The sequence below is a fragment of the Vidua macroura genome, chromosome 21 (genome assembly GCF_024509145.1).
Source record: "Vidua macroura isolate BioBank_ID:100142 chromosome 21, ASM2450914v1, whole genome shotgun sequence".
Lineage (NCBI taxonomy): Eukaryota > Metazoa > Chordata > Aves > Passeriformes > Viduidae > Vidua > Vidua macroura.
Window position 1 is genome coordinate 7,064,622 of NC_071591.1, and position 18,224 is coordinate 7,082,845.

At 45.6% G+C, this 18,224-nt stretch overlaps 1 protein-coding gene across 1 annotated transcript in view; it reads left to right on the forward strand.

The window, feature by feature from the left end:
• The window catches only part of BRINP1 (BMP/retinoic acid inducible neural specific 1), an 89,094-nt gene that overhangs the window by 55,865 nt on the left and 15,005 nt on the right, over positions 1–18,224 (forward strand). Inside the window, exons 3-5 of the mRNA XM_053996709.1 lie at positions 6,499–6,689; positions 12,000–12,169; positions 13,426–13,531. Of these exons, the coding sequence (XP_053852684.1) occupies positions 6,499–6,689; positions 12,000–12,169; positions 13,426–13,531 (467 nt within the window). The remainder of the gene's footprint in view (positions 1–6,498; positions 6,690–11,999; positions 12,170–13,425; positions 13,532–18,224) is intronic.

Here is an 18,224-nt window from a genome sequence, read left to right on the forward strand (position 1 = left end):
TGGCATTGTTTGCAGGATCCAGGGCTCACAGGAACCTGGAAGAGCCATCATCCTGAGGACTGCAGATAATCAGGACTCTGTGCAGCCAGTGGCTGGGACAATGGGGCTGGAAAAAGGAAAGGCAAAGCAAAACAAACCCCCCAAACCAACAGCTCTGTTGTAGGAGTATCTGGAAGGGTTCTGGAAGATTTAGGGCTAACACAGAACATGTTTCTTACCCAGACAAGGCTTAAAATCTGTCTGGTTTGGTTCACACTCATTCTGACAGCTATTAATATTTGTCTGCAGCACACACAGACACGTCCAAAAATATCTCTCTTAACGATGGTGAAGTGCTTGAAGGAAAACAGGGGCAGAGACACCAAAGTCCCAGGGAACATCTCTCTGACATCAGGGAGTCCTGATGACATCACAGTCAAATATGTGGGCAATATGCCGAGGAGAGGGCATGAAATATTGCTTGTGTCCTGCTGCTACTGAAGAGCATGCTGCCTTCAGGAAGGCCCATCACCTTTGGGAGCAGCTGGTGACTTTCAAGATAAATTTTATTTAAAAAGTAAAGAGCCATGGAGCAGAAAAGAGCCGGTGCCTTGTCCTTGCCCAGTTCCCAGGGAGGGGTGGGGCTGCTCCTGTTTGAGTGTGCACTTGCTGGGATGCTCTGAAGGATGTACATCCAGCCAGGAGGGGCTGGCCTGTTCTGCTTAGTCTTTGTTCACTGCCTTCCTCCTCTGCTATTTTTTTTTTCCCTTTTTAAAACTGTGTCTGTCCTGATCATTATTTAATGCATTTAATTTCTTTTCTTGTTTCAAGCACCAGCCCCCAAGGTCTGTGCTGAACTTGTTTCCTCACTTATATGCTTTGGTTGCCTTGGCCATGTGGAGATGGGGAATTTAATTTGCTCTGATGGTCCCCCTCCCTCAGACTTCCCTTCCTGGGTAGAGATGCTCCCGCCCTTGGATCCTGCTGTCCTTTCTGATGGTGCAGACTGGGGTCTGCATGATGTAACTACTCCAGCCTCTTCACTTTTCCTCCCTCTTCTGTAGTTTTCCCCCTGTTTTTCTGTTTCCCTAGAGGGTCATAGTGCTAATGAGCACTGAGACATTCCTAGTGGCTCCTCCTGGCCCTGACACGCTGGCCTTGATGGAAGCTCATTAATGCAGGCTTGAAGGGGCAGTATTTTCTCATCCTCAGCCGTATTCAAATAAAGTGTGTCCCCTTGCTGTTACAGGGAGGAAAGCCCTCAATCTCTGCATGTGCCTCCCTGAGGCAGTACTTCACCCCTCATCCCCCTTCGCTCTCACCTCCCTTCCCCCTGCAGCACCTCCTACTCCTTTCAGCCCTTAAAGAAGCTCCTCTGTATTTTCTCTAGAGGGCAGCTGCCCTGTGCTGGCCTGGAAGGTATTTCCTGGCACAAACTGGGGCTCTCAGCCCTGTTGAGACAGAGCCCCAACAAGTGCCTCTCCCCACTACTCAGACTTTGGGTCAGAGTTTCTCCTTATCCCATCCCTGCCTCAGGGATACCGACCCTTCCTCCTCCTTGCTAACAGGTTTCTCCTCTTTCCAAAGCCATTCAAAGCTCCTCTGCTGGCAGAAGTTCAGGTCCTTGCTTGGGACTTCCCCTGAGGGTCAGAAGACTCTGTACCAATCCCAACTGTGCCAATCCTAGCTGTATCACCCCTGGTACAGCTAGGATTGTCCCCTAATCCTGGACAAGTCTTTGCAACTTCTTCACCTGGAAAACAAGCGATGCACAGGGCAATATTTCTCTTTTTAAAATGCCTCAGTAGCTGTAGAGGCCTCAGCTCTGTGTCCCAGGTGGTGGCACAAAGAGGTAAAGAGTGAAAGGCAGCCCAGGATGGTTTTGTGAGGAAAGGTTCCAGTACCCTTTGCACCCATTATCCACGAATCCAAGGCCTTGGTAAATCCTCCCAAGATTCACAGGTGGAAGGATTCAGTGGTGACAAACAGACAAGAGTATCGTTTACCTAACCCAGCACTCTGAATTCATTTTGGCTGATTTTCTGCTTCTGCAGAAAATGCAATTAAATCTAGTGTTGAAAGCTAATAGAAAACCTGTTCTTGGAGGTGTTTCTTCAGAGACTTCAGGAGTTGCAGGCTGGAACTTTCCCTAAGGCCAGATCTATGCTGTTCTCTGCAAATACAATTTTTTTTTTATGACCTCAATAATTCTAAATTATTTCAGTAGCCATATCTATTAATGTTAAGTCTATTTTCCAAAACTGAACCATAATCTTGGCCTCAGGTGCATCTTGCAGCAGAGGGTTCTGTAGGTTGCATGGAAGACTTCTGAAATTAAGGTTTGCTTTCCATGTAAAATATTAGAATTCAGAGAGCCACGTTTAAAATGCATTTTTTGAACATTAAAAAGGAAGCTTAACAAAGCCATATCATTTGCTTGACTATTGAGGTTGGAGCAGATGACCCCACTGGTGTTCCCTTCCTTTGATTCCAATCCCAATGAATCAACAGCACACAAAGAAATAAAACAGCCAAATGCTATGTAAAACCTATAAAAAAGCTTGGAAAATGTCACTAAGTAAATTCAAATAATGCATAACTTAGAGGGAATTGCAACTGGTTCATGGATATTCTATGAGCAGAAGATAAACATCTAAGTTAGTTGCATAAATTATTCATCATAACATATTTGCTCAGCTTTTCTTGTCAGCTGGGAAAGCCACACATCCAAGCATAGGGAGAGAAGAGCAGAACTGGGCTTTCACCTCCTGATGCACCCTGGGAGCAGGAATCCCTGGGGAGGGATGGCATCGATAACAGCTGGGTGGAAAAGTCTCCTTTGCTGTCGTGCTTTAGAGGTGGATTCTGCTCAGGGCTCATCTACTGCATGAATGGGGACTGGGATTGTCCCTTGGCAGCAGGAAAGGCTGAAGATATGACAGTGATTTCATTTAAACTCCTGCTTTTGCCTCCTGCCAGTGGTGTCAAAGGGTGATGTTGGACCTGATGTGGAAAATGAACCCGCTTTCTCTTTGGACACATTGTTTATCAAAATGTCATTCTCCTTCCCTGCCTTCTCCTGCCTTCACTGCCCATCGATTCCCAGTTTGCCCTGCCCATCTCCCCACCCTGAATGGAGACACTCCCAGGCTCTGGGTGCTGATACATCCTGGAATCCTGGAGTGCTTTGAGTCAGAAGAGACCTTAAAGCTCATCTTGTCCCACCCCCTGCCATGGCAGGGACACCTTCCACTGTCCCAGGCTGCTCCCAGCCCTGTCCAGCCTGGCCTCGGGCACTTCCAGGGATCCAGGGGCAGCCACGGCTTCCCTGAAGGAGAATGGGGATCAATACCTGACCAGCTACACATAAATTACCTATTGCAAAGCAGCAAAACCAAACCCTCTGTACTTTATTGGGAACATGAAACATTCCCTCAGCCCTTTCACAAAACATGCTGGCTCGGGAGTGCTCGGGTCCCTCCTGACTTTATGGATACTGCAGGGAGCAGGAATCTGAATGTGTGCTTGAGTTTTACAGGAAGAAATAATCCTCTCTTTGGAGAGGAAGCACAGATGGCATTCTTCCTATGCTTGCTAGTTATGATCTTTCTGATGGAACATGGGTGTGTCTATTTATTATAGAACCTTGCCTGTCTTTGAGCATCCAGCTCTGCCTCTTCCCATGCAGGACAACTGCTGAAGGGGCCATTCCTCCTCAAAGGGGATTCCCTTGTGGAGCAAGGTCTGGGATTGAAACTCCAGTCTGGGATGATTAGAGAAACCTCTCTGTAGTGTCAGACAGAAACTATTTCTCTTTAGTTTTAAAGTTTTGTCTATCATTAAAATCAACTTTTACACAATTCTGGGACAGCAGAGAACATCCTCTGCTCCATAAAGGGAATACACTGGTGATGTATTTGTTATCTGCAGACAACTAGGGAGCAAATGATCTGTTTCAATCACTCCTGGTGTTAAGAACCCATTGTATTAGGGGAGGGTTTTGCCTTTTGACTGAGGTTTTTCTAGGAAGGATGGATGTTTCTTCAGATTGCAAGGTTTGACACTAATGACTCTTGTAATGTAGTAGGAGGTGTGTTTTGTTTTGGCATTTTCACTTGGCTTGTGAAAGCAAGGAACTACAGAGGGGGCATTAGCTCAGGTGTAAGGAAATATTTTGAAGTAAATAGCTGGCACTTTGCTATTTTGATGAATGTAACTGCTGTCAGGCAGTGTGGAGTGTTGTGAAGGGGCACAATCAAAATAAATACCTGCATAGTTACATTAAGTCAAATATCCTAACACACACAGAGTGGACTGAGTATAGAATCAACCTGGGCAGAAAAAATCTGTTTTGTGATCCTGGCTTTGCAACGGAGTCTCCTGAATCTGCCTGTGTGTCAGGGTCTCTGCCAGCCAGGTGGAATTGTTGTGCTGGGAGGACACTCCCTGATGGGAAGTGCTGCCTCAGGGCCAGGGGTTGTCATTCCTGGTTTGGACTGGGTGTTATGGATTATTCACACCAGCCACAGTGACAGATTTGACCCCAGGATGCTGCTGGGAATGCCAAGTGTGCCTGAAGGTTTCCAGTTAGTCTTTGCTGGGTTACAGTGTGAGCTGGGTGCCTGCAGAGAGGACCCCTGTCCCAGTTCATGCCTCAAATCCAACCCCAATCCTCAAATCCAACCCCAAATCCTTAATTCTGATCAGCGGTCCCTAAACTTCTTATTTTTTATACTGGGGCTGGCCTTCTTCTGAAGTTACTTCATTCTCTTGGAAGAGTCTCCTTGGTCCTTATCTTCATTCCGCTTGTTTCTGCTGAATTCAGCTTGTTCCTTGCTAGCAGCACTAATTCTCTCAAAGAATTTTACTCTTGGTCAGCTCTTGCACGTGAGGGCTTCCTCTGCTCTAGCTGCTACTGCTGGGCCACACTAATGCTAAACAAGATTATTCCCAGAGAACACTGTTATTAAATTTCTTCTATAACACTGGGATAAAGTTAATTTTTTTTCCATAGAAGCTGGTGTGGGGCTGTGTTTTGGATTTTGCTGGAAACAGTGCTGATGGCACAGGTGTGCTGCTGAGCAGAGTTTGCACAGGTCAGGGCTCTTCTGTCTCACCCCGACCCACCAGTGCTGAGGTTGGGATGCACAAGGAGCTGTGGGGAGACAAAGCCTGGACAGCTGAGCCCAACTGACCCCAGGGATATCCCACACCACGGGACATCATGCTCAGCTTGTAGGGCTGAGGAAGGAGGGGGAAAGGGGGATGTGCAGTGTGAGGAAGTCTGTCTTCCCCAGTCACTCTGATGGAGCCCTGGAGATGGCTGAACTCCACACTGTGATGGGAAGTGGGGAATTAACTCCTTGTTTTATCTGCTAAACTGTTTATCTCACCTCATGAGTTCTCTCACTTCCACCCTGCTGACTCTCCTCCTCTCTAGGAGGAGTGAGTGGCTGTGTGGGGCTGAGCTGCCAGCTGGGATTAAACCACAGCACCTATAATCTAAATAAAAATTTTGTCTTAAACCCAAGTTACAGGAATAGGTGGATGAAAAGTGACAGAGAAGCCTGTGAGCTGATGGTTTGGGAGATAACTTAAGATAGAGCAGGTGCATTGTAGGAGAATGGGTATAAATAACATCCTCTCCTTTAAGGAAGGCTTTGCTCAATATTTTTTGAAAGACAATAATAGGTTTCTCATTTTTCAGGTGCTCAGCTGGTGATGGTTCAGAGGCCTGATTTTTAGATTGCAGGTGTGCAAGCTTTTCTCTAGGCATTTCCCTCTGTGTCATTTCAAAATGGATACCTGCAAAAAAGAACTGCTTTTGCAAACATTATTTTTTCCCAGTTGCTCTCAGTTTAAAAGCATGGATTTGAGAATCATTTTGGATTTTTTTTTTCTAAAACATGAACAAAACCTCCAGTTTCATCCTGGACTCTGCTTATACCTGAATCCATCCTTTTACATGGTTTATCTCAAAAATTGTTTTCCAAAATGCTGTCTTGCCATACTCATGCTGCTGAAAGATGAAGATGTTTGGAGAAAATGTATTTTCTTCAGCTTTGCTTTGCAAAAGTGTGCTAGGAAGGCTTGTGGGCATGAGAGATATAGCAATGATCAGTTTGGGTTAGATGTGTGGTCTAGACCATTTCCTGACAGAGACCAGAATTTGCTGCTTTATGGAGAAATGAAAGACCCCAAAGTGTGGGAGGGTGAAAGGACCAGCCTGCTTTTGTTTTAGGGAAGTCCAACTCTCTGACAGACACCTCTGATGACTCCAAGGGCACCTCCTCACCAGCCTGACCCTTGTAGTGTATGGTTATTGTGCAGTAATGCCTCGCTTTTCCTCTTCTCCTCCCCTTCCCCTCTGTCCAGCCTTGTGGCCTCATGTGTGTATCCACGTGGGGGTGTCCAACAGGATTGACCCCTTCTCCATCCTCCTTTCCTACCCCTGGTGACTCTCCCTGCCCTTCCAGACTGGGAGCCTCACCCCTGTTGTGTTCCTGTGTTGTGGCACAGGGAGTTTGCCCGTTGGAAGGTGAGGAACACAGCCATCGAGAGGAGGGACCTGCTCCACAACCCACTGCCCCTGATGCCTGAGTTCCAGAGGAGCATCCGCCTGCTGGGCAGGAGACCCACCACGCAGCAGTTCATTGACACCATCATCAAAAAGTACGGCACCCACCTCCTCATCTCTGCCACCCTGGGAGGTAGGTGGCACCTGGGCTGGTGCAGGGCAGGGGGGCTCTGGGGGGTGGTGAAGGCGCTGGGCAGTGCTGGAAATGTGTCCAGTTTGGCATGGAGCTCCTGGAGAGAGCCCAGCAGGGGCTGTGGCAGTCATGAGGGGAGCAGGGATCTGTCGTGAGGGAAAGATGAGCAAGCTGGGGCTGTTCAGTCTCCAGAAGAGATGACTGAGAGGAGATCTCATTAATGAGTATAATTATCTAAAGGGGGCATGGATCAGTCTCGTCTTGGTGGTGCCAGCCACAAGGACAAGAGGAACAGGCAGCAACTGATACCCTGGAAGTTCCAGCTGAACGTGAGGAAGAATTTCTTGGGAGCATTGGAACAGATTGCCCAGAGAGGGTGTGGAGTCTCCCTCACAGATGTTCCAGAACCAGCTGGATGCAGTCCTGTGCCATGTGCTCTGGGATGACCCCGCAGAGCAGGGAGGCTGCACCAAATACCCCTCTGTGGTCCTTTCCAGTCACCCTGTGACTCTGAAAGCAGTGGGGGCACAGGCCAGGCTGCAGCTCCCCCTCCCAAAGCCCATCTGTGTCCCCAAAGAGCCTTTGCAAATGAATTCAGAGTGTGAGGTGGGAGTTGTGCCCCTGTGCTGCTCTGACCACCGTGTGTGTCAGGAGAAACACGTCCCTCAGCTGGGGGACTGTCCTGCCAGCCCTGCACCACTGCCCTCAGCTTCACAACAGAACGTGTTCATCCCTCTTTTTCACAGGATGAAAACAAATGCAGGGGGAAAAACATCCTTTCTTGCTGGAACTGGAGGAATTTTAAAGAGCTCCAGGAAAAGGGAGTTCAAGGAGTTGGGCAGGGAGCGTGAACAGAGGGGAAGAGATGGCCAGAAGGCTGAATGCATTAACATGGAGCAGACTTCTGGAAAAACAGCAGTTCAGTAAAATTCAAAATGTGTATGCAAGGGCTGCAGAGAGGTCTGTGTGTGCACAGAATGTGTCAGGGATGACATCAGAGAGAGCCCTGTAGGGCCATGAACTCCTGAGCAGGCGCTGCTGGTGGTGCTGCAGGAACATTTTGAGTAGCTACTGTTGAGCACTGGAGGGGTGCAAATCAGCAGCTCCTATTGATGTTTACTCCTGGTTATTTTTTCCACTCTGTATTATTTTCATGGCTCTTTTCCCCCTTTGGGGTGTGCCTTTATTTCATTTAGATGCTTTTCTTCCAAGAACAACTATCTGTGAGACAGATTCTGGAGTGCTAAAGGTTCAATTTTACTTCAAAATTTGTTGTTGTTGCTTCTTCTAACGTACCTCACCTCCAGCCTTGCCACATTGCCATGTTTGTAGTGAACTTTGAGGAATTTCTGGCCATCTGTCTGTTCCCAGAGCATTCTGCAGACACTGGGATGAGATTAGATGTGTGCATATGATTCATGCACAGATTAGGTGGTAGGTAAATTGGCACAGTTCCCCTGAAGTCAAATGGCCTCTGGTGTGGTGATGTCCTTCAAAGAGCCTTGGGCTGCTCTTCCAGTCCAGGCACCCAAACAAGTCTATTCCATCAGCAAGAAATGTGAGAGAAAGGAGGCTTCCAAGCATTGAAGAGCACAAGTGACTGCTTTCTTCGGGCCTTAATGAAGTCTGGGTAAAGATAAACTGCTTTTTATTGAGGAATTCACTTTTCAGGACCGTGTTTTACAGAGCCCAAGACAGCCAAGCAGAGATTTTTTTTTTTTTTTTGCAGGTTTACTTTTTTTCCCATTGACATTCCTCTTTTTCTTGCCACTCACATCCATGGAAATTCAAAATAAGAACGACCTTTGATGGTAAAATATATTTTTAATTTTGCCTGGCTGAGGTTGTAAATTATTCACAGGGGCTTGTTTCTTCTCCTGATTTTACAACACAACAACTTTAAATATGCAGAGACTTGTAATGAGAACTGGTGTTGGAGGGGAGCAGTAAACGCCCCACCAGCCCCGAGCATGGTGAGCAATGGTGGGGAGAAAAAGAGGATTTATCTTGGCAATGGCAGTCCCAGGGAAAATGCAGATGGAGCTGGGCATGCATTATGCACGGAGGACACGCTCTAATCGCAGTCTGTGGGCTAAACAAGAGCTCTGGGACATAAAAGCAGACATGTCCTGGCACACTGGCTCTCCCAGGACCTGGTGTCTCCCCAGCAGAGCTACAAGCAGCTCTGCCCTGGGTTTGTAGCTCAGCCTGGTGTCTGAGCAGGTGGCAGGGAGTGACAAGCACGCAGGAAATTCTCTGGCTTTGAAACGCCAGCTGCTGCACGGCCCCCAGGAGGGTGGGACATGGAGCAGCACCTGAACGCAGCAATTTTCACACCTGGCCACAGGAGGAACAGCTCTGGTGCCTTTCAAGCTACAGAGCAGCCAGGCCCCCCGAGAGCCCAGTAAAACCCAGCTCTGCTCCAGTCTGGTTCTGACAAAGGCACTGGTGACAGCTCACTTTGAGGGCATCCATGCTCTGGGATGGAGCACACAGAGCTGAGAGCCAATTTTCAGGAAAATCCCTCAAGGAAAAACAACTTTGAACATATCATTCACTTAATTAAAGGAGAAATTAAGACTTAATAATGCAGGAAAATTCTGTTAACCCCTCTTGATCCAAGAGTTGCTTTCCCATGTGAGCCCTCCATGGGGATGCTGTGCTTTTCCAGGTCTGCACAGAGCTACACAAAACAGGTTTCCAGCAGCACTGTCCCTGCTCAGCACCCCTCAATCCCAGGGACAGCACTGCTCCTTCAGGAAAAAGCATCATCGCTCATGGATTTCTCTGTTTTCTTCCTTTGGAGGAAAAAATGACAACTTTTGTGGGGAAATCACTGATCCCCACTGCCCCAGAGCACAGGTTTCTGTTCTCTGCTGTGTTTCTTTGTGCCTGGTTGCTGTTGTGCAGGGACCAAATCCAAGAGGAGATCTGCTGGTGATGTGACACCAGTGCTGCTGCCTGATGTGATTCCACCCAGGCTTCCTGCCTGCCCTCTGGGCAAGGATTCCAGCCTCAGCATTCCTCTAGTGAAAATGAACCAGGCTGCAATGAAAAAAGTCCTGATTTTTATGCCTTGGCTGTTAATATGAGACATGATTTTTTTTCCAGGAAAGGTTGTTTTTTTCCCCAGTTATTGGTGCAATTGATGAAGGGTTGATGGCTGTGAATCACAGCTAAGGGGAGAATTATCCCAGATCTTCCTTCTCCTGCCACAGCCTCACAAAATGGTGGTGAAACACCCTTTCTCATTTCTCTCTGCTGCATCTTCTTGCAGTTAAATGCTTCTGTTACATGAGAGATCCAGAACTTCTGGCTCAAAATACACTTTCCCACTGATCCAGCCTCTTCAGTGGCAAATGAGTTAACTCATAAAAACTGACAAAGTTCCTTCAAATCTCCCTGAAAACCACAAAGAGATGAAACTTGAAAATGCATTGAGAGTGGTCAGTGCAGTGACCACCGTTCCTCACACCAGTCACAGACATTTTATTACCTGTGCCTTGCTGGCTGTTTGCTGTATTCACCTGTTGTGTCTCATCAGATATACAGGGGGTTAAATCCTCTGGAAGATGGATTGACTTTGTTTGTGTGGACAGAACCTTGATCCCCGCCAAGGTCTCCTCACAAGCTCAACACATAAAAATGGTAATGGTGATAAAGGAAATCAAAGCTGGTCATTTTCCAGGGGAAGTGTTTTTGTGAGAGGCAACAATGATGACATTGTTACTACCACAGCTTTGATCGTGGTGGAAGGCTAGTCTGTTATTTTTAACAAAATATTAAAGACAAAGTTTTACATGCCTAACTTCTCCACTGAGGTCCCGCAAAACCTAATTAAAAGATTTCAACTGGTCAATTCTTTTGATGAAAAGTACCTTCTTTCCACAAAAAAAAAAGAGCCCATTTTTCATCTCAAAGCCAAAGGCTGAATACTCAACACAACTATTGCTTGAAAAACTGAAATCTAATAAAAATATTTTGATTTTCAGCCAGAATATTTTTGGTTCATTTTCAGGCATTTGGCTTTCAGATAAAAGCTGGAAAATGTCCAGGGAAAGTGAGGGGGAGGGCTTACTGGGATTTTGGGGTATTTTTTTTTATATATGCAATAAAAGAAATAATTTGGATGAATCAAATTGTTTTAGCTAATAAGAATTTTAAAGAAAAGTAAGTCCTTGTTCTCTTAAAAAAATTATGCAAAGATGATGAAGAGCAAAATATTTTTTGGCCTTGAAAGCAGTGGCACATATTTTTTGGACCATGCTATCACTGCCAGAGGCAATGTATTCTTCAGTGGTTCATCTATCAAATCAGAACAAGCACCATTCTTCTCATTAAGAGAGTTATGTAGGAATGGCACATTCCTCCTCCAGTTGTGTCTTCTCTTCATTTATTAAAACCCAAGTTTCACATGTTAAGGATGCAGGATGGCATTCCACCTTTTAAGACCTCTCACAATGCCAGCCTAATGTTAAGAATCACCTGGATTTTAATGTGCCTCACCCAGCACAAATTGATTTGTTAGGTAAAAAGTCCTTCTTAGCTGCACATCCTTTTCAGACATGTTTTGTTACATTCAGGTCTCTGCTGATGTTTATCAGTTCTTAACTGCTTCTCTCCCAGATTCTCTGTGCTTAGCATTTCAAAATCACCTGCTTTTGTCCATTATCTTGTATGGTATTTTCACTCTTATATCCCCTGAATGAGACTCTGGGAGAGGAAAGAAGGCAGCAAGGGCGGTTAGTTCAGATTAACTTTCTTATTTGCTCTTTCCTCTGATTAATTCTCTTTACTCACCCCCTTTCCCCTCCCCTTTAACAAGGCCACTGGAGGCTGAAGAGGTCCAAGAAACATTTGTTTGTCCACTGTACCTACCCACACACTGTGTTCTACTTGCAGTCATCATCCATTCCTTCTAGAAGTCAGGTCAGACAGAGACTTGCACAAAGTGAGAACTTCTCCTGTCAGGTGTGCATCATTCTAGAGGCACTGCCTACAGAGGGAACGTGCCTCGGGTGGGACAGATGGGCTGAATCCTCTCCAGCAGTAGTAGCAAAGCTCTGCTGGCTAAAAAAGGTCTAAAATGTTGTCTACTCCATTCAGTGGAGCTGCTTTACTTGTCTGGTGGACTTGGCCTTGTTGTCTGAATAGAGGAGGAGGCTTCTGTATGTCCCCCTGGGGTCCTGGTGCTGGTGAGGAAGGGTGGTGTCGGACTTCTCTTTCTTTAGGCGCAGCAGATGACACCATTTGCTCCTGTTAAGGTGGCCCTGCCTGGCAGCCTGAAATCTCCTTTTCTCTCTGCTGCAGGAGAGGAGGCCTTGACCATGTACATGGACAAAAGCCGCCTCGACAGAAAGTCAGGAAACGCCACCCAGAGCGTTGAAGCTTTGCACCAGCTCGCGTCCTCCTACTTTGTAGATCGTGATGGCACCATGAGGAGACTCCATGAGATCCAGATCTCTACCGGAGCAATCAAGGTACCACATACTGCCTCAGGAGGAGGAAAAAGATTGTCTGCCTTATATGGATTCTCTAGGGATTTGGGGCAGGACTTTGCCAGTCTGATGTCCTCGTTGATCACAAATTGTTTTGTTCCCAGGGTTAGGTTTTCTCTTATTCAATTGAAAAAGTGATTTCCCCAGGACCACTAATGTCTGGAAAGAAGTGGGCATTCAGTGTGGTGGTTGTGTAGGACAGAAGACTTTCACTAAGTGTGACAATGACTTCTGGAAGGGAGAGAGGGAGCAGAGGACCCAGATTAGTGATGGAGGTTGGAAGGGAAAGGCAGGTCTATGAAATGAACAACGCTGTGCCACCTAGGAGTGTTTGTCTCCTGGGGGTGTAGGCTGCAAAACATCTCTCAGCTGAATTTGCTACAAAAAATGGTGAAAAAGCCAGTGTGGCATTACTGAGGCATCTGGGATGAAACGAACTTAGAGACAGCTTGGGGGCTGCAGCAGGAAGGAAGGGAAGCTGCTCAGAGAATACAAAATAGGGAAAATGGCTCTGCAAAGGCTGCCTTCTCTGAAAGCAATCATCCTACACTGGGCAGGGATTTTATTGTTGCCGAGTTCACTCCAGGGAAGGTGATGTGGATGGAGTCATCATTGTTAGCCATTTCTGAAAGGTTTCAGCTCTTGTTATTGTTCTGTGCTGTCTCATGGCTGAGGCTGTTCCCTTCTGGATGGGAAATTGTATTGAGATATTGAAACAGTGACAGCAGATAATCACCCATGGTGAATTCCGGAAGGGCAGGAAACCAACAGCAGCAGCACTGCAGGTCATCTGTGCCTCCATCCATCCTCAGCACAGGGCTGGTGTTCACATCTGTTGTGGGAGCACCAGGCACCACTGTGGGCTGGCAATCCATCTCTGCTTCTTGCTTTCCAATAAGAGAAGCCAGGGAATAATTCCTCTACAGGCTTCTGATGTTCTCCAATGAAGATCCTCTGTGAGAAACATCAATCTGCAGGAGCCCATTGCCAAGCCCAGAATAACCTGGGGTACCCTAAAGAAAGCAGCCACAATTCATTCTGATTTTTCAGCTTGCGACTGCACCAAACATTAGCAGTGTCTGTTCAGTGTGGGGCATTTCTTCCCAACTAGGGAAGACGTGTTTTGGGCTATATCAGCTGGTGACAAGGAGTCCTTGAATTAAAAGATTTTAAAAGCCTGGGGAATGTGTGGTGCTGCAGTCAAAGGGAACATTCTCTCTTCTCTACATCCTCTGTAGGTAACAGAAACTCGGACCGGCCCCCTGGGCTGTAACAGCTACGACAATCTGGACTCTGTGAGTTCTGTCCTTCTGCAAAGCACTGAGAGCAAACTCCACCTGCAAGGTAGGAACCAGGGAGGGGGGTGGAAATGGGAGAGGAGTGCCCTTTTTCTGAGCCTTTCCCCCTCTTCTCTTTGCTGTGATTCTGCTGTGTCTGGAAGTTCCCTGCAGCTTCTGGTGGCTTCACATGAGGCTCAGCTGAGCAGAGCTAGGGCTGACCCCAATGAAGTGTCTGTCTCTGCCACTGAATTTTGATGGACTTCTGTGTATGATACACAGACCAACATAAAAAAAAAAGTGACCTCTCCCATCAGTATTGAAGGAGAATTCTGCCCATGTCTCTCCATCCCTCCCAAACTGCTGATTTGTGTATGAGGTTTGCAGATCAGCTTTCGGGACTCTCTAATGACCATAATCTTCGGGAAAAGTCACAGAGGTTTATTTGGATGCTAGAAGCCATGGCTTCAGTCCCAGATGGGAAGCTAGTCCAAAAGTCAACAGATAGAGGTCATGGCTGAATTAATAAATAAATACATGCTGGTTAGCAAGAAGTCAACTTCAGTAGAAGGAGGAAATTCACTGGGCATGTAATTCATGAAGGTTATTCCCAAGTTTTTGACAAAATAAGGAAATGTGGGATTTAATTGCTCATTTGCCCAGATGGTTTTATTTCTCAAATCCTTGTACTTGCACAAATTTTAATTTTTCAGATGAATGGGCTACATTACATCTTCTGCTTTGAGTATAATTTGGCAAGTGCTGTTTTAATCTTTGGTTTCACAGAAACTGGGTTTCATTTACCAAGTAATGTTGTGGATATAATATTATTGTTGTTATTATTTGCCTTTAAAAATAATAGGCAGGTTGTTTTCACTATGGCAGTGATTATCCAAATCACTGAGTTCTAGTTCTTACCTAATTAACAATAAGCAGTTTGAGAGGGTTTTACACTGTGATGATAGCTGCTGGTAATGAAAACCCAAGGATGACACATGAGATAAGTGGGGAAGCAGCTAAATCAGTAGGCAGCTCGGGTTATAGGCAGACAAGTGGGTAAATCAATAGATCTCTATTGGTTATCTGATCCTACAAGAGAGGAGATAAACCAAGGGAGGGGGAAGGAGGTGGAGGAAGAAGGAAAAATTAGGAGAGAGGGGATGAGGCTGTGATCTCTGATGGGAGCAGACAGAGGACCTTGGGGGTCAACCACACATGGGTTTCATGGAGCTCCATGGCTGCACCCAGAGCAGGGAGAGGCGGGAGCCAAGCCAAAGGAGACAGCGAGGGAAGGGAGGAAGGCAGGAGCTCTTCCTAATAGAACAAAGTGACCTTTAAAGCTCCACCTGAGTCTTCCACCTAATCTGGACTGTGGTTCTTGGGATAATTACCCAGGATCCTTCCTCTGCTCTGAGAGGCCTCATTACGAATTAGTCACAGGGCTGCAGCAGGTAATGGATCGTGACCAAGTCTCCTCTGATCTGATTAGCAGCCGAGCAGGAGCTGCTGACAGAAATCCATGTTCCTGCCTTTGTGTCACTCCAGCTCTGAGCCTGGCTCAATAAAAGAGCAGTTTCTCCGTGACAGGGAGGATTTCTCTGTCTGAACTTGCTGCTGCCCAGCCCTGGGACTTGGGGTTTCAAAGCTGTGCCTTTCAGGAGAGACAATGGGTGGAATGTGGCACTGATTGCCCTGCTCTGGTTGGCAAGGTGGTGATCAGCCAAAGGCTGGGCTCAGTGATCTTGGTGGTCTTTTCCAACCTAAATGATTCCATGAACCCGTGCAGGGTTTGGGCGGGTTGATTTTGGGGGAGGATGGTGCAGGGTGTCTGGTGCTGCACTTGTGGTTACTGGGACAGAAAAGAATCACTAATTTATAAACCAGTATCCTTGTGGGCCCAGCATGCATGACATGCTCTGGGGTATATATATATACCTATATATACACAATATTTATCACAGAAGTCTCCCTTCTTCCCAGCACTCCCTGAAGCAGGATCCCTGTGGTGATGCAGGGCAAAGGGAAAGGGGGATTTGTGTTCCCTGGAGAAATGTCCTGGGCAGAAATTGGAAAATCTGACATAAAAAAAAGCAACACTTGGAAGAATTTCAGGAACTCCAAATTTCAGAGGCATGCCCTGTTGTATCAATACTGTTATTGACAGTATATGTCAATATTGGAGCATAACATTATTTCAGTGAGGTATAATTCTTCTGTGCTGTTCTAAACTGTGCAACAATAAACAGGAAATGTTGCATATCAGGTTGTTTGCTACATCAAATATAGTCATATTATAATAATATACATAATGCATGTTGTATACAATACTTATATAATATTAAATATATTTCAATATTTAATATTATATTGTTATATATGTGTAAATACCCGTATATATTATACATCTACAACTACATAGAGAGATGTATTATATACCTACATAGCATATATGATAGTATAACATTAAAATTTACATTACAATTACTACTAAAGCTTTTTCCAAGATGGAAAGAATAGTAATGGCAACACAAAACATTTCAGCTTTTCACTGCAGTGAAATGAGGGAGTATGAAAAAATACATTTAGAAAGTCAAAAGTGCTTTTGGAGTCAACATGCTCTTGCAAAATGCTTCAATGGAACTGCATTTTCAACAGAGAACTCTTCTGTGGAAAATGTTTCAAATAGCTCTAATTTAGAGCTGGGGAAATTTGCCTCTTTTAATGCAGGAAGCCTTTTATATACAGTCTAAAGCCAAACATCTATCTCTAATAGTTTTTCTAGGTGAATTAAGGACATGTTCCCTTGTCAGATACTTCATATTCTGCCTGTAGTTATCTACGATAAACCTATACCATATCTGTGCTGCTTTTCATTTTTAAAGAGGAACTTCATGCTTTACAAAGTGGCAGAATTCCTCCTCTGATCAATAAATTACCTTCAAAACTAAGATATTTGAGTCAGCAGCAAACTTACCTTGTGCATCTGTTATCAGCTCCTGAGGCTGCTGTTGAGGATGAGCCCATTCCTTGTGCCCCCTTCTTGGATTGGGGGATTCTCCCCATGGAAACAGTCCAATATCCCAGTTTTTCAGACCAGCTTGCCCCTCTTCTTGGCTGCTGACATGAGGTTGTTTCATCAGTAGACAACAGTGAAAGATTGAAAATACATACATTATATATATATGTATATATATATATGTGTGTGTGTGTGTGTGTGGTTTTGAATGTTTGCAATATCCAAAGAAATTTCTTAGAGAACAACAGAGCATTTGGGATATTTTATTAGGGTTGTGGCTGGCAGCAGGGCTTTCCCAGCTAGCACAAGCTGCTCAGTAGGGCTGTTATACTCCTTGGGATTACAGCTTTCCTGCTTTACAGGTAGCAACAGAAGCACCCAGAACAGTGTTCTCAAAAGATTGATGCCACCTGTGCTTTACTGGCAACCATAACACACTGAATTTCAGCAATATTTAGTCCCTGGGCATGGGATAGAACCACACATGAACGAGAGGATGCCAGGACTGGGTGAGGTGGTGCTGCTGGCACAGAGCTTGTAAAATCTCTTGCTGATATCCAATCACAGAGACGCTCAAAACTAAAGCAAAAAAAAATTGATATGAATCTGCCCTTGTCTGGGGATGATGAGGAATCTGTGAATATTTACGTGTGTATATATGAAAGTGCTTCTGTGGAAATAGGCACAGCTGTATTTCAGTGACACTGATTGCTTCCACAAGGAAATTCCTGGCTGGAAGATGTGAGTCACATGCAATCCCAGCAGCCTGTCTAAAGCCAGGGGGTTGTGTTTGGAGTGTGCACACTGCTCCAGTGAGTGGCTGGATTTGGGCGTCACTTGTGCAAGCACAGCTCTGACTGTGGGCTTCTCTTCAAATGCTTCAGGCAGCTTCTAGCAAAACTGCTTTCCTGATGAAGTTAAGTAGTTATAAAAGTGTTCTGTTGAGTTGGTGCTAAGTGTACAGAGGTCTGATTAGTTATTTCTTACAAGATGATGTTTTCCTGGATTTTTTTTTTTTTCAGAAACCATGAGTTTTATGGGCAAAAAAGTATCCTTGTGAAGCACTGCAGTGTTAAAACATGCTGTGTTTTGGAGATTACAGGGTATTCATGTTTCTGCATCTGCTGGAATGCACAGTGGATGTCCCTTGCAATGGGAGTTGCTTTCCCTGAAACTTCAGTTGCTTTTTTCACTCCTATTCCCTCCACAGAAAAAAAAGAAAATTAAAATCTCCAAAGCCAGGATCATTTGTAGCTGGGACCAAACAGCTTGTTGTGCTTTATCCAAGTTAGAATTCAAAGAGAAACTATGGAAAACTTAAGAGCCTGAGGTAATTTGATCATATTCAAAGAGCCAGAGCAGGTTGCTCCTCCATGAAGCAGAGTGGAAAATGTATTAATGGGACTTGGACCATGAATGAAGAGTCAGTGCACATCAACAAGTCCAGCTCTGCTCTCACATGAGCTTGAAAGCTCAGTGAGTACAGCTGCCTTCAGGCTTTCTGGTCCCCTTTGTGGATCAGTTCTCCAACAGCACTGCACTTTCATCCCATCCTAAAGGAAAGTTTGGGATCCTGGCAGGTGGGGCCATCACTAATATCAGTGTGAGGATTTGACAGGGGACCATCCCTCTGTAGTGGTTGTTCCAGATAAATCATAGAATTCTAGAATGGGATTGGAAGGGACCTTAAAGCTCATCCCATTCTACTCTCTGCCATGGCAGGGACACCTCCCACTGTCCCAGG